Here is a 15,667-nt window from a genome sequence, read left to right as displayed (position 1 = left end):
GATGCTTCCTGGTTCTCTCCTGAAAGTAAAATTAGCCCATAAATGGTCAGTCAATGCGGTCACAGGCCAGCCATGTGTTCTCAGAACAAAGTACATTTTTAAACTGTTCTCTTTAAATATACAGCTATTTCCTATTCCCCAACTATTTCCATAACACATCCCATCATTTCATCTGGGTTAACTAAAAAATACTAGTACTTGTGAAGTATAGATTGTGTCCTGTTTCTTTACTTTCTGTATCATACCCCTGGGTCTTTGCTATCCCTTATTCTTTTGAACATACTGCTAAGGTGTCCAGAAGATTCCTTTATGGATATTTTATGTTTACTGTATGACTCAAATGATGGTTATTTTTCTTCTACTCTTTCCATTACATTCTCAATCCTCATCTGACTTCAGTTTATTCCCTTCCAATTTACCATAATCTTGTTGTTCCTGTTTGCATTATTTCCCTTTTCTTTCACATCCAGTTCCCTCTATAAAACAGGGGCTTTAAAACATACATTGACTGGTACTAGTCTATTTATAATCCTTGCAGGTTTCAGATGCTGGAGTAACATCTGAAGTGAAATCTAATGGGAACCCCCTTCCAAGCATTCCAAATTTGTCATCCACCCCAACTGGACATCAAGTTTGCTCCTTTCACTGGTTAGATAACGGCAAATTACAAAGCACCCTAAGCACAGTGAGCTCCAAAGAACAGTTTACCAATTAAAAATTACGTACCATTAGAAATGTTTCAAAGGGATTTCTTTTCAATCATCCAACCTCCTCTCTTGCATTCCAACCTTTGTTGGAAACTGCACTTTTAAAATCTTCCAGGCTATTTTCTTAGATTTCATGGCATACTGAGAAAACCCATTATTCTAAATTTTATATCCAAACAAACGCATCACTGTATTTTACTTTGTTTTGAGCTTTCCACAATTTTTTCAATACCTGGTTTCATATGCAATTAAAAATAGACAATTGCACGCTTGGGGTAATTGGTCCAGTACTTCTAAATACTGATGGCTAACATAATCTCAAACAGGTTTTATTAGCATCTTAGTCTTAGAACTTTGACTCTTCTTCTAAGCATCTAGTTTATTTTCTTGTCATCAGTTACGTGCTAAAAGTGAGTTTGTATAACATGAGAACATATAAGATTAGAAAACAAGGTGGTTAAAGTATTTTTGACCAAATCATCACACAAAAGCTACGTATATACTGTGAATCTGAGATCCAAGGGCAGTCCACAGATCAGCCTTTCCCTTCTATTCTACTTTGTCATCTATTATATAAAATGATTTATGAAACCTTTATAAATAGGATATGACTTCTGCCCATTACTAGGTTGTATATAAACACCTTTGAAACAGCAGCAACTTTCTGGGGAACCCAAGGTTTGTGTGAGCGATAACAGCCCAAAACTAACTGTTTTTGTCCTGCTCTGCAGGAAAAACTGAAGTATAAAACAAATAAACTGGACCTTTCAGGACAAGGCAAGCATCACAAAACAAAGCTGTTTAATAAATCCAGCCTTAGAAGTTTGGGTGCTAACTAGTACCATGCCTAAAATTAGTTTATATGGATTGAATTAATTGAAAGTGAAATAAATGTGTAACTCTGTGTCCTCAGTTACCTAGGAAGGCACAGGCTACAAAAAACCAGGAAATAAAAAGCTCTCCTATTTTCAGTAACACTGAGGCACAGACTCAGAATCCATTTGGTAACTGGGGCTATAAACAGCAATTAAAACAACAAAATGGAAGAAAATACAGGTTTTATTCTTCAGTTGTTTCACTTTTCCTAAAATCTTGACATGTTTGAGCCTCTTTCTATTTAAGGTTGAAACAGTTAAGCACACGACAAAAAAAAACTCTAAAAAAGGTGCCAACTGGACCACAAAACATTGAAGAAAAGGCTTAATGCAGTTCCCGAACTTTTTCATTAGGATCTAAAAGCCATTTTTGCAAAAGAATCTCCAATTTACATCAAAGTTACTTGTCTCCTTAATTCAACACCCACCCCAATGAAACACAATTTGAGTAGTGTATGTTGGTATGCATAATAATTATGACTCAAAGAAAAATATATCTAGTATATTCTAGGGGTTTTGTGGAGGCCGCTGTGAAACAAAGAATTTGAAGTAAACAATTATAAAATACAAAAATAAAAAACCAGGGTGTTTATTTTTTCTCCAAATTCCTGGTTTAATAAGGACTTGTTTATTTTGAGAAAAAAAGGTCCCAAACATCAGGCTATTCACAAAAATAACCCACAGTATCAACTTTAGAAAACAAATCTTAAGACTATTACACTAATTATTTTTCTAGAGGATCCATTTCACATGCCAACTCTCATTCACAAAAATACATTGTTACATTTGTGTTGAACAGCCCCACACAGCACTCTTACGTGGGGTATAACACGCACACCTCTAATTCAAAGCTGTTCTCAGGTGCTACTCAACTAATGAGACTGCCTTTGTAGTTAGGGAAGCAACTACTGAACTTATGTATGAATGGAAAGAACTGTACTCCCTGCATAACAAGAGATTATTTTGGAGACAGTTGATAAAAATCATACATACTTTTTATTGTTAAGTCATAAAGAGGTATCAAAATTAAAAGCAAAAATTACAGGGTAAGACTTAACATAACTACTAGGAGCATCAAAGGAAGTGAAAACGGGACTAGGCGCAGGGCAATGTGAATTAATGAACATGGGAAGGACAAGGATGGGGACAACAGTGAGCATGTGCTGAAGATACTAGGGGAGAGGATCTGGTGAAAATTTTGATCTTAGACAAGCGCCTAGGTAAAGAAATAATGGGACAAGATTTCTAAACCCCACTATGTGCTTAAGAGTCATCCTCGCCATTGGCGCTGTCTCTGTCATCCTCTCCTTCCTCAGCCTCTTTTTCATCATCCTTGATCAACTCCAGCTGTGAGAAACAGACACAAATAGGATGGAGTTAGAGGCACTCCATGTGTCCCTGATCCCCCCTCCACCACCTCTTTCTTTCCTTTCCCGTGGTTTTCACCTGGTCATCCCCCCGATCTTCATTATCATCATCATCCAGTAGGTCCCCCTCCTCAGCAGAGTCATCTGCCACCCCCTCAGACTCCATCTTCACATTAGTCTCATCTTTCTTCAGGGAGCTGCTGCTCTGCTCCTCTTCTGACTTATCATTCTTCATCTCTACTGCGGATGAGAAGGACAAGTCTGTCTAGGGGCAAGTAATGTCCACAGGATGTAGACAATCCCCACTGATGATCATAGAACTGCAGCACAAGTCTATATCCTCCCACACAAATGTCCTTCCCAATTCAAATTCCACAAGTTTCCAATTAAACTGCTTTCTATCCCACTATTCCAACATACACTTTCAACTATCTTAGATAGCTACCTCTACTTTACACCCAACAAGCAAAAGGACCATTTACCTCCTTGTTTGCTGCTCTGTTCCTTTTCGATTTTTTCCAGGTTTTCCAGTAGAGAATCCACTTTTTGTTTTATCTGAGTCAACTCCTTCTTAATGGCCTGAAGGTCATCTCCTTTCACTTTAATACAAACAAAACCCTAGATTAGAATCAAATGTACCAGAAGCTACCAGTTAGCTATACACACACTCCCCCACTAGACTATACAACACATTCCCCCACTAGACTATACAATAGTCAACATGAGATCCTTGGAGAGAAATGGAGCCTGTACCAGACTGTCCTAGTTATGGGGTCCACCGATCTTTTAGTTGGTAGCTGAAAACTGAATCTAATGTGCCTAGTTCCTTAGCAACAGCATTCTTACTTTTGTAGGTCTGCTAAAGACCTCAATTCTATTTTAAAAGCACTTTACCAACATATTTTACACAATGAATGGGCGCCCCTCAACTCCCTAAAATCTAATGACTTTTTTCAAATTACCAAGGTCTTAAGGATAGAAGGCTTCCTAGAGTTGGCCCCTTAATCACTATTTTCTCATCTTCTATTATTTTGATTATGCAAAGTTATTTGTACAAAACCTGAACATTAACTGCACTAATTTCCATATTTCAACATACAAGAAATATCAGAATCACAAAGCTGCAATAATAATACATACACTTTCCAGACTTAGAAGATCCCCGCTGTCCACTCTTAGAATTGAAGCCACTTTTGCCCCTTCGTGAGGTGTTTCCTGATACACGCTGGCGTTTTGAGGGCACTACAGCCCGAGCAATAGGAGGAGGAGGAGGAACACGTGCTGGGTAACTGTACATCCTATTGGATAAAAGGAGAACAGAATTCCTTCACAACAAGTCAGGAAGATTCCAACAATGGTGTCCTTGTAAAATGATAAATCATTGTCCATTGTTCTGCAATTATTTTTTTGCTAAGCTAATTTCTTTCAAAAGGCCAGTTTACTCTTTGATATATTTAATACTGCAGCTACTTTTCTTCAAGAAAATACTACATATATACACACATATCCAATGGTTGGTTGCCTTAAGCACTGGACATAAAAGGTTTCTGTGTACAATGGCAGTATTAACAGAATACTTTTTACAGTATTTCTACTTTGTACTTTTTACAATGAATGGCCTTTACCTTGATCTTATTCTTTTCACATATACACTACAATAAGCAATCCATATAAGCCAAATAAAGTACTTACAAAAGACTGCAATTAACCAAGTCTGCAAACAGAGCTATTGGTCGCTAAATCCCTGATCTTTTCACCCACAGAAGCATACAAGTAATTATCACTAGTTTGTAGTATTACATTAAACCATATAAAATTGCCAATATTAACCATTTTTGGCCTATAGAAACCGGTATTTCATGTGTTGTTAACTGGGTGTACATAGCATTATCAATTCTAACAACATTTAGCACTCTCCACTCAAATCTCCAACAGGACAGAGAATACTATGTTGTTCACTATTCACTACTGCCTAAATCCACTGCCTAGCACACATTTAGCTTTCAAAAATCACTGATTGCTCAATTGCTGCTTCCACTGGATAAGTATCCCAGTGATTGCTAAAGATATACCGAAGTGATGGCCTGGTATTGATGCTTCCATTTGTAAAGAGAAAAATCAAAATACAACAAAAAAACTTCCCACATGGACATCAGATCTAGACAGTCTCTTTATCCCATGCTGTTACTTTTACAAAAGCCTGTGGCAGCATATGAAGCTAAGACATACCTGTAGGAAAAAAACTTGTAATTCTAGTTCTGAACCTTTTTGGCTATTAACTTAACAACCCACCAACTGTTGCTCTGCCTAACCGCAAAGCTTTGAAATTTTATAATGCATCAGTTAACTTTTTTTTAAGGATTATTTATTTATTTATTTATTTATTATTTATGGCTGTGTTGGGTCTTCGTTTCTGTGTGTGGGCTTTCTCTAGTTGCGGCGAGCGGGGGCCACTCTTCATCGCGGCGCACGGGCCTCTCACTGTCGCGGCCTCTTGTTGCGGAGCACAAGCTCCAGATGCGCAGGCTCAGTAGTGTGGCACACGGGCCTAGTTGCTCCGCGGCATGTGGGATCTTCCCAGACCAGGGCTCGAACCCGTGTCCCCTGCATTGGCAGGCAGATTCTCAACCACTGCGCCACCAGGGAAGCCCAGGATTTTTTTGATGTGGACAACTTTTAAAGTCTTTATTGAATTTGTTACAATATTGCTTCTGTTTTATGTTTTGGTTTTTTGGCTGCGAGGCAAGTCCCCAACAGTAACTTTTTATTATCACTACCTCCTTCCATTTTTATGTATAGCTTTTCATCTTCTGGCCCAAAATTTTCCAAAGTATAATGATCCAGAAACTATAAAATATCAGTGTTCAGAAACTACTTTCCTTTGTGTAAGGTGATGCTACTTTGTACAATTTCTGGGGGTAAAAAAGTGAGTTATCCACATCTTTAGGTATGAAACATCTCATGCCTCAGCCCTGTTGAATTCAGAGATCTAACCTACCTTCCAATCTACTCACTCTCACTGGCATCAGTCTCCAAACCAATGAGCTAGCCATTCCACATTCCCTACACTCCAAGGCATTGGAATTTCCTTTTGAACCATACTAGTTCATCTAACCGGGGTAAATTGCCATAGCAAAAATGAAGAAATGCAGTCTACTTTCAATCTATGTAATGGCCTCCTGAACACAAATGGAAGTCGAACGCTCTAGTTCTCTAAAGAAAAATGTATTTTAAAAGATCAACTAGTGATGCTTTTTAGTGCCACAGAACTTAACTGCTGGTTAAGCAAAAATGGGCTCTCAAAAAACTCACAAAGATTCCTCTAAGGAAGTTTAAGTAGACTTTGCCTTATAAAATGCCAAAGTGCATCAATGTGAAAACATGAGGCAAAAACACAAAGAGAAAAACCATACCTACTGTGATAACCCTTAAAGTCAAAGGAATAGATAAGCGGAAGCTCAGTATAAAAGCTTCAAGAACCAGCTACAAATTAAGTAACCATTTTCCCCACAGGAAAGCTATACAAATAAATCACAGGAGGCATCAAAACAGCTGCTGATCCTCTAATGATAAAGCCCAATCTTCATGAAAGTTTCACTATTACCAGAGGAACAAGCACTCAACACTAAGAGAATTATGGCTGCACCTTGAATCAGAAATCTGGACACTAAGTGTTGGTATAAAAACTAGTCAGAAATAAAAGGCAATTAAAATACCATTTTAAAGAAATTAAAACATTTCTGGACACACATTAGCTAATAACATAAACAGATGAGACCAAAAAAACCCTCTATCCTAATCTCCAGGCTAAAACATAAGCATTACAAGGCATTTATTAAATGTACACGTTTTCAAAGGCAAGCTTCTTAAATGACTAGATGTAACACATAGTGATCTTCGGCCTCAAAAACCCTGATTAATAATAATACATTTCAACCACTATGAAAGTATTGATAGAAACAACTAGAATAAAGTATTAGTGGGCTTCCCTGGTGGTGCAGTGGTTAAGAATCCACCTGCCAATGCAGGGGACACAGGTTCAAGCCCTGGTCCGCGAAGATCCCACATGCCACGGACCAACTAAGCCCGTGTGCCACAACTACTGAGCGTGCGCTCTAGAGCCTGTGTGCCGCAACTACTGAGCCCGAGTGCCACAACTACTGAAGCCCACGAGCCTAGAGCCCGTGCTCTGCAACAAGAGAAGCCACCGCAATAAGAAGCCACAACGAAGAGTAGCCCCCGCTCGCTGCAACTAGAGAAAGCCTGCACACAGCAACAAAGAACCAATGCAGCAAAAAAAAAAAAGGTATTAGTAAAAACCTACGTTCTCCTGAATGTTTATTTAATGTACTGTAACTGTTTCCACTCTTAAAAATTGGATAAAAAATAATTTTAGGCATATTCATTATCAAATTCTGAAAACCAACTAATTTTCAGGTATCGTTGCCCACAAAAAAATTTAAATAAAAAATAAATGCCATTGGGCTTCCCTGGTGGCACAGTGGTTGAGAGTCCGCCTGCCGATGTAGGGGACACGGTTCGTGCCCCGGTCTGGGAAGATCCCATATGCTGCGGAGCGGCTAGGCACGTGAGCCATGGCCGCTGAGCCTGCGCGTCCAGAGCCTGTGCTCCGCAACGGGAGAGGCCACAACAGTGAGAGGCCCGCGTACAGCAAAAAAAAAAAAAAAAAAGCCATAATGTGAAATAATTTATAGGTGACAGCAATCTAGTAAGATCACCCCCTCACTGACAATACTGATTTATCAAATTCACTTTAAACATGCAATCTCATTATAATTTCATTCAAGGGTTAGGAGATATTTTTTCTTCCACTTCATTATTTTTCATCTACAACAGAAAAATTTCAAGAGAAGTTTCTTCCTCATTACCTTTGATTTTCCTAGAAAAGGGATTGATTTTATAGGGTACTATGTTTTGGGGCTTTACAATGTCTGAGACTCTCTGAAATTGTCTGCTAAAATTCTGTGAATGCTCCGACTTAGAACAATCTACAACTTCTACAATTTCAATTGTAAGTTTCCCAGTATATCATCCAGAGTAAACCTTCAGAACACACCCCTTATGTAACATTATGCTGTACAGTTTTGTAGAAAAGGACTTTACAAAATTTATTTATCTTTGGCCTTGTGTGGACTGAAGCATTATACTGCATGAGCAGAATATCAACTACCGATACTCATGAATACCAGAATTTAAAAAACTGTTCCAAGAATCAAGGCCTTCAATAACTGGCATCTTTGAACATTATAAATGTATTCCTGGATATTTCTTCCTCACTCTTTATAAAACCTTCTGAGAAACCATATTTGAATGATTTAGGTAACTATTTTGCAACCTTTTTTAAAACTACCAAAACTTCCACCAGATTATATTGACAGTACAATCCCATCAAGTAGACTTTATATCTTACCATTCTTTTTTTAGTAATTAACACAATGAAATTATCTTGTTTATTATTGAAGACTATGGTATACAATTCTAACATATAAATACTTATTAAAAACTAATTTTATAAGTTCACCCTAATCTAATTTTAATAGTATATATTTCTTTAAATGTCAAAGCTTTATTTTACAAATGAGTAGACTACTGACTTTAACTACATAAGGGAAAAGTGCAAAAAATGACAATGTGACATGTTTAATTCAGGTTTATATTAAAATGAAAATATAAAACTGTGTTATGTCAAATACTGACCCTCAAAACCCATTTTCATGATGTAGTTGGAATTCATCCTGTTGAGCTTTAAAATAAACTAGCGAAATTCTTAGAATTTGTGTTTTATTTCTAAGATACAATTTCGAAAATTGTTATTTGTAGGCACCCCTCCCCAAACGTTGCCTTGAGGAGTCTGGGAGAAGCCAAACTAGATACAAGGGTTAACACTTGTTTTGCTAATACAATTTGTAGATAGAGTTCCAAATACCAAGGTAAATTTGCATAGTTGCACTTTATGGTCCTTAACTTTCTTCAAATTGCCCTTTATGGTCCATTTAAGGATACAGATTATCTGTATGACAGTTAAAATTAGTAACAGCAAGTACTTCTGATCTAAATGATAAAGGGACTAAATGATAAACCAGTCTGCTGTACAGGATTCATTCAATATATAGGGTCACCCAAACTATCAAAATTTAACTAAATAACAATTCTTTAACTAAAGGGAAAAAAAACACATAAAGAGGTTATTAGTACCTCTGTAAGGTTTAAGAAGCTTGCCCAAAGTTTGGGGAACACCACATGCACTGCTGCTTACAAAGAGCAGGAATCAACAGCCTCTATATATGTAGAACCAATGGTAGCAATCAATAATTGGTTCTGCAACCTTCTTTTGAAAAGAACTGTTGATATTAGTATTTAGAGATATTTTTGCAAATTCAAAGATACATTTGATTAAAAATTGTCCCACTGATTTTTTTTTTTTTTTTTTTTTGGCGGTACGCAGGCCTCTCCCATTGCAGAGCACAGGCTCCGGACGTGCAGGCTCAGCGGCCATGGCTCACGGGCCCAGCCGCTCCACGGCATGTGGGATCTTCCCGGACCGGGGCACGAACTCGTGTCCCCTGCATCGGCAGGCAGACTCTCAACCACTGCGCCACCAGGGAAGCCCTGTCCCACTGATTTTTACAAACAGTTTTGCAAGAGAGGGAAGAAATACCGAATGTACATACTCATTTTAAGATGCATCCAATCTCACAACTTTTAAAATATGAGAAGTTGCTTCTTAAAATTAAGCAACTATATTGAACTTTCTTGATGGATTCATAGGAAAGCTATGTTAACATAAAACTATATGTTTCATAGGAAGGCAATTTGAAAATTCACTTGAAAAAAAATAATCTGGGTGATAAAATGCAGATTGCTTTGAGTCCTAAATCAATCTTTTTAGAAACAGGACTGGATCCAAGAAAATATTAAGGAAAAGAACCTTTTTAATCCCTGGCTTTGCTTCTGTTTATCAAACTTTCCATCCAGGTGATAATCTTTTCAAGACTCCTTAATTTCCAAAAAATTATACTATTACTCATTTGTCATGATGTCCTCAACATATCCAAAAGATAATGTCTTAAACTCAGTGTGGTCCAATTTTTACTTTTTTAAAAGCTGAAATTAAAAACAGTATTTATGAAAAATACTGTTTATAAACAGTAAGTTAAGAACATATAAGCTCATTCATTCCTATATTCTCATATTATCAAGCCAGGTCAGAGTACAATTCTCTCTTTTCACTTACAATAAAATTTCTTTTAAGGAGTTGTCTGAGAAAACAGATTTGTGGTTGCCAGGGGATAGGGTGGAGGGAAGAGCTGACTACAAAGGAGCTTCATGGCGAATTTTTGGAGGTATAAAACTACCTATATTTTGACTGTACTGGTAGATACATGGGTACGCATGTAAAAACTGTACACCGAAAGAGTAAATTTTACCGTATATATATATATATATTTTAAAAGTTTTCTAAGTTGTCTCCACAATCTGTCTTTCCATTCTCTCTTGAATCTCCTTGTAAAGTTTTGTGCCCCCACCATTATCAAAACCTACCCTTATCACTAATGATTTCCACACATGCTACTGCCTACTTTACATCTCTCAAAGTGGATATCTAATAAGGAGGTTAAGTTAACATGTCCACAACTCATCTGTTATATTCACCCCTCACCCTGGTTCCTTCTATGTTCTCTCCCTATCCACTGTTTCTATAAATTCCAAGCCAAAACTTTGGTGACATCTTTGATTCCTCTCTTAGCCCTCACATAGATCTAGAAGCAAATCTGTCTGCATTAACTTCAAAAAATTCAACTACTTCTCACCATTCCCACCATCACCTCCCTGATCCTTCCCCAAATGACTGTATAGATAATTCCATCATCCACTTGTTATCTATTTTCAGAATGATCTTGTTAAGACATTACAATTAAGATCCTTTCTGGGCTTCCCTGGTGGCGCAGTGGTTGAGAGTCCGCCTGCCAATGCAGGGGACACGGGTTCGTGCCCCGGTCCGGGAAGATCCCACATGCCGTGGAGCGGCTGGGCCCGTAAGCCATGGCCACTGAGCCTGTGCGTCTGGAGCCTGTGCTCCGCCAACGGGAGAGGCCACACAGTGAGAGGCCCGTGTACTGCAAAAAAAAAAAAAAAAAAAAAAAAAGATCCTTTCTGCTCACAACTCTCCAATGGCCTTTCCCTCATTCAGAGTAAAAACTAAGATACACAACATCTTAACAGTGCTGTATATGTGTTCAACCCATTCATCATCTCTGAGACCATCTATTTTCCACTAGTACCCCTGGTGCACACAACAATGCCTCATAATAAGATCTTAACAAACAGTTGTTGAGAAAATAAGTGACTTTCCTAAACTGGCCTCTAGGAAAGTATTTATCAAAATTCATCAACAACAGATAACAAACCAAACCTACCCATTTAAGGAAAGCCAGTAGGATTAGTCTGCCTTTTTTCTAGCTTTGAAGACTACTGGGAGAGTTTTTCCCTAAGAAAATCAGACAAAACTTGAATAATAATCTACCACAAAACCGAATCCTTTTTCAAGCTATTTATTACAAAATAAAAATCAGATCTTGTGCCTATAATGTATGTAATTTGAGCCTATTATGCCATGCCTCCTGTAAGGAAATCACAAAGACAATTTTCCATAGATGAGTTTCTCCTGCTGTTATATTATACTTTTTGTACCTTATGAATCTGTTCCCCTTGCTAAACTCCACTAATCTCACAGTAATAGCACACTTATCACTGTAAAGTAATAAAGGTCTTGGAAAAAAAGTTTATCCACCTAAACAAGTCAAATTCTATTTGGTAGACTCTGTTTCTTATTCCTTGGATTACAGTTTAAGAGGGTATCAAAGTAAAATCTTATCCTGTTTATCAAAAGGATATGTCCTCTTTCTTTCCTTGAAAAATAACACTGGTTTCCTGGATATTCTTTCACTATTCCCAACAGCTTTGTTCCAAAACTACAGCCTGGGTTCTCTAACTTCCGTAAGAGCAGTCTTCACTCATTATATTTCTCATATCAAACACTACTCAAAATTTGTTATACCTAGTCAGGACTAACTTTGTAGCACTCCAGACGTGTACTGTCCAGCTGAGTAGTGACTGGCCATGTGTGGCTAATTTAAAACAAATTTAAAATTCAGTTCTGCAGTCATGTTAGCCACATTTCCCATATGTGGCTGTCTACAACAATAGTGCACATATAGAATCATCACACAAAGTTCTATTGGACAGCGCTGTTCTGGTTTGTTCCTTCCAGACATCTACCTATACCTATACATAATTTCCAAAGAGAGCCTAGAATTCTATAACTTTAAGTCTATAACAAAAACATAACAAACTAGCTAAATGTCCTTAGTATAAATTGATAGTTACACATCTCCTATGACCACAAAACAAAATGGTGAAACTATTAAAAAAAGCTAAAAAGATTAATAATAAACTTCAAAAATGATATTAGATACTGTATCCAGAGACTTATATCCAGAATATATGAAAAAGCTTTACCCAATATAAAACTGGGCAAAGGATCTGAACACATTTCTCCAAAGATGAACAAACAGGCAATTAGCACATGAAAACTCAACATCAGCTTTTAAGAAAATACAAATCAAAATCACAATAGGATAATCCTCACACTAGAATAAACAACAAAGATACATAATAAAACAAATGTTGGCAAGGATGTGGAGAAATTAAAACCCTCATAACGTGGCTGATAGGAAGGTAAAATGGCACAGATGCTTTGGAAGACAGTATGGCAGTCCCCCCAAAAGTTAAACAGAATTATCATTAAGACCCAGCAATTCTAGGTACACACCCAAGAGAAATGAAAACATATGCCCATGCAAAAATGTGTATACCAATGTTCAGAGCAGCATTATTCAAAATGTGGAAACATCTCAAAAGTCTACCAACTGATGAAGGGATAAACAGAATGTGGTATTATCCAAGCAATGGAATATAATTCAACAATAAGAAGGAATGAAGTACTAATACAGGGTGTAACATGGATGAACTGTGAAAAATTCACGGAAGAAACTGGTCACAAAAGACATCTCATATGATTCCACTGACATGAAATGTCCGCAATAGGCAAATTTATAGATAGAAAGCGGATGCTAGGCCTCGGGATAGAGGAAGAATAGGGAACAACTGCTAGTAAGTTGTTTATTTTTGCGGTGATAAAATGTTCTAATATTAGATAATGATCATGACTGCACAACTCTGAATATATAAATTGAACTGTATACTGTAAAATGAATTACATCTCAACAAAGCTACGTTTTAAAAAAAAAAAAATTAACATCAAGGAGCTTGACAAAGTATACCCAGATGGAGAATGTCCTGAAATAGATTCCTAAAACAGCAGAGGTTACCTTTCCATTAGGTAATAATGTACCCAAAACACCACTTAATTAAGAGCCAAAGCAGATTCTTTGATCTAGACTCAAATGCTTCCCCTTCAAATAAATATCTCCCACTTACTCAACAAGAGTCCAGGACACAAATTTAAATCCAATAATATCATATTTATGTTCAAAGTATAGTCATACTAATATATGCACGCATCTAAAATCTTTCTGCCAACTACAACATGATCAGGTTCCCGTAAGAAAGAACCAACAAAAGGGCTCTAAGCAAATGAAAAATTTTACCCTATGCCTAAAATGACATCTAAACTGTCACCTAAAGAGGCATCTCTTAGCTTTTCCAAGTAGCCAAGAACCCTCTTGCTCTCTGAATCACATGCTCTTTCCAAGCAGATGGTCGCACTCAGTTCTCCAAAACCTAAATATTTCATGTACTCTTCCTTCATACACACATACAAAGCCCATCTCTTGGGTCCAGTGTTGCTCAGGAATATCAGAGAATTGGAAGAAAAGGAGGGAGCCAAGAAGACAGCTCCTCTAACACCAATAAGATGGGTGGTGGTGCCTCCAATCCATGTACTGTATTTTTTGACTTCTTAATTCAAAATCTAAAACACTATGCCTAGAACAAAATAAGGGCTCAAATATTAGTTTAAGGAATATGATGGTCAGCCTCTTTTACCTGTCTTGCATTTCAATGGAGATTCCCCCACCTCAACTTCCTTTCTCCACTCTCTATCACCAGCATACCTTAGTGGAAAAGATCTGTAGGGTAAGTATCAACAAAATTGCTTATTTCCCAAAATTCTAACAACTAACACAAAGCTTCCAAACACTTGTCACTTAGCAAAAAGGTTATGCCTTTGATGGCATAATTCTAGTCATAAAAGATAAAAATCTCAGCTTTACTTGACTATTTTCTCCCTACAAAGCACCTGCTCTCATAACTTTGACCCAATAAATCATGCCAAGAGCAGTCTACCTCAGAAATTTCTCCCCATTCCAACATTTACAATGGTAACTACACATCTTTTCCCCTCCAGTTTCTCTTTTCTAGTCATGGAGTTGTTTATAAGACATCACTGCTAATATGACACAACTAAATATGCCATACAACTGCCCTTGACAACCAACATTCTTTCCAATCACAGCTGGCTGCTTCCCCAAATATGCTAAGGATATTCATAACTGTGTATCTTTATTAGAGATGTACCCTCACCCTACCCGCCTAAAAAACCTCCTGCTTAATACCAAAGGCAGGTTCAAATACTGCCCTTTGTGAAACTACCTGGAGCTCTTTAAAATTTAACAGGGGAGCTTATAGCTCCCCAAAGGGCAACACAATTCATCTTTCTATGAGACAATCCTGTACAAAGCAGGACACACAGCAGCCCCTATTAATTTCATAGCACTTTCTTCACTGTATAATATAGTACATATCATACATGTACCACATTTGATCTGCTTGTAGATTTACTTCATTCCTCTATTCATGGTGTACTAGCAATATTTACTTAATATATTTGTATGTAGAGTAATAGCAGCACTCTGAAAAATAGTGGAACAACTTCACAGTTCAGTCACTTATACATTGTTGACATTATTATCCATATGCAACTTATGATAAGTTATGTGTTATAAAGTCCTCAAAGACCACTGAACTAAAACCATGGTCCTTTTGAACCAGATCTTTTGCTTACCAGGTGTTTAACATGTCTCAGCTATCATACTATAGCCTATTATCAAATCTGACTAAGTGCTCCCAAGTTCTTTATAGAAGAATGACTGAGAAAGAATTACTCCACTGTCCATAACTGATATTTCTTTTATTCAAATTGAGACACAATTCGCATACCAAACCACAAAATAAACCCTTTGAATATGTACAACTCAGTGACTGTTAGTATTCTCACAAATTTCTGCTATCATCACCACTCTAATTCCAAAACATTTTCCCTAGGTGATCTTATAAGGGAAAGAAAAGCGGGACTACAACTGATTACAGAAAGTACACCTGAAAGCTTTTCCTAAAAATGGATATGTTTTTACACTCAAGAAAACATGTAAATATTTGTGGCAGAAATCAGAAACACTTATAAATCAAGCTTGATAAGAATATTGCCAGGTTAGCTGTGACAAACAATTTCATACATGTTAGCCTACTGAAGAACTTTCAGATCTACTTTTAGTATATTCCAATCCTCTTGCGTGAAAGATAAGATTCCTCGAAAACTATAGCTTTAAAAAATTTTTTTTATTGGAAAAGAGTTGATTTACAATGTTGTGTTACTTTCTGCTGTACAGCAAAGTGT

At 37.1% G+C, this 15,667-nt stretch overlaps 1 protein-coding gene across 8 annotated transcripts in view; it reads right to left on the bottom strand.

Annotated features, from left to right (window-relative positions):
* Nucleotides 1–2,170: 2,170 nt before the first annotated feature.
* HNRNPC (heterogeneous nuclear ribonucleoprotein C) overlaps nt 2,171–15,667 on the bottom strand; it is a 47,350-nt gene continuing 33,853 nt past the window's right edge. For 6 of the 8 annotated variants that reach the window (XM_082648960.1, XM_082648961.1, XM_082648958.1 and 3 more), the window contains 4 exons: nt 4,090–4,247; nt 3,432–3,548; nt 3,029–3,189; nt 2,560–2,929 (listed from right to left, as the gene is read on the bottom strand). In XM_082648960.1, the coding sequence (XP_082505086.1) occupies nt 2,846–2,929; nt 3,029–3,189; nt 3,432–3,548; nt 4,090–4,247 (520 nt within the window). In that variant the 3' untranslated portion in view covers nt 2,560–2,845. Of the gene's footprint in view, nt 2,930–3,028; nt 3,190–3,431; nt 3,549–4,089; nt 4,248–15,667 lie in introns of all 8 variants that reach the window. The other 2 variants (XM_082648963.1, XM_082648965.1) reach the window with 1 other exon arrangement.

Source organism: Grampus griseus, assembly GCF_964374135.1.
Source record: "Grampus griseus genome assembly, chromosome: 2".
Lineage (NCBI taxonomy): Eukaryota > Metazoa > Chordata > Mammalia > Artiodactyla > Delphinidae > Grampus > Grampus griseus.
Note: the sequence above shows the minus strand (reverse complement) of the source record. Positions and strands in the feature narration are given on the sequence as shown.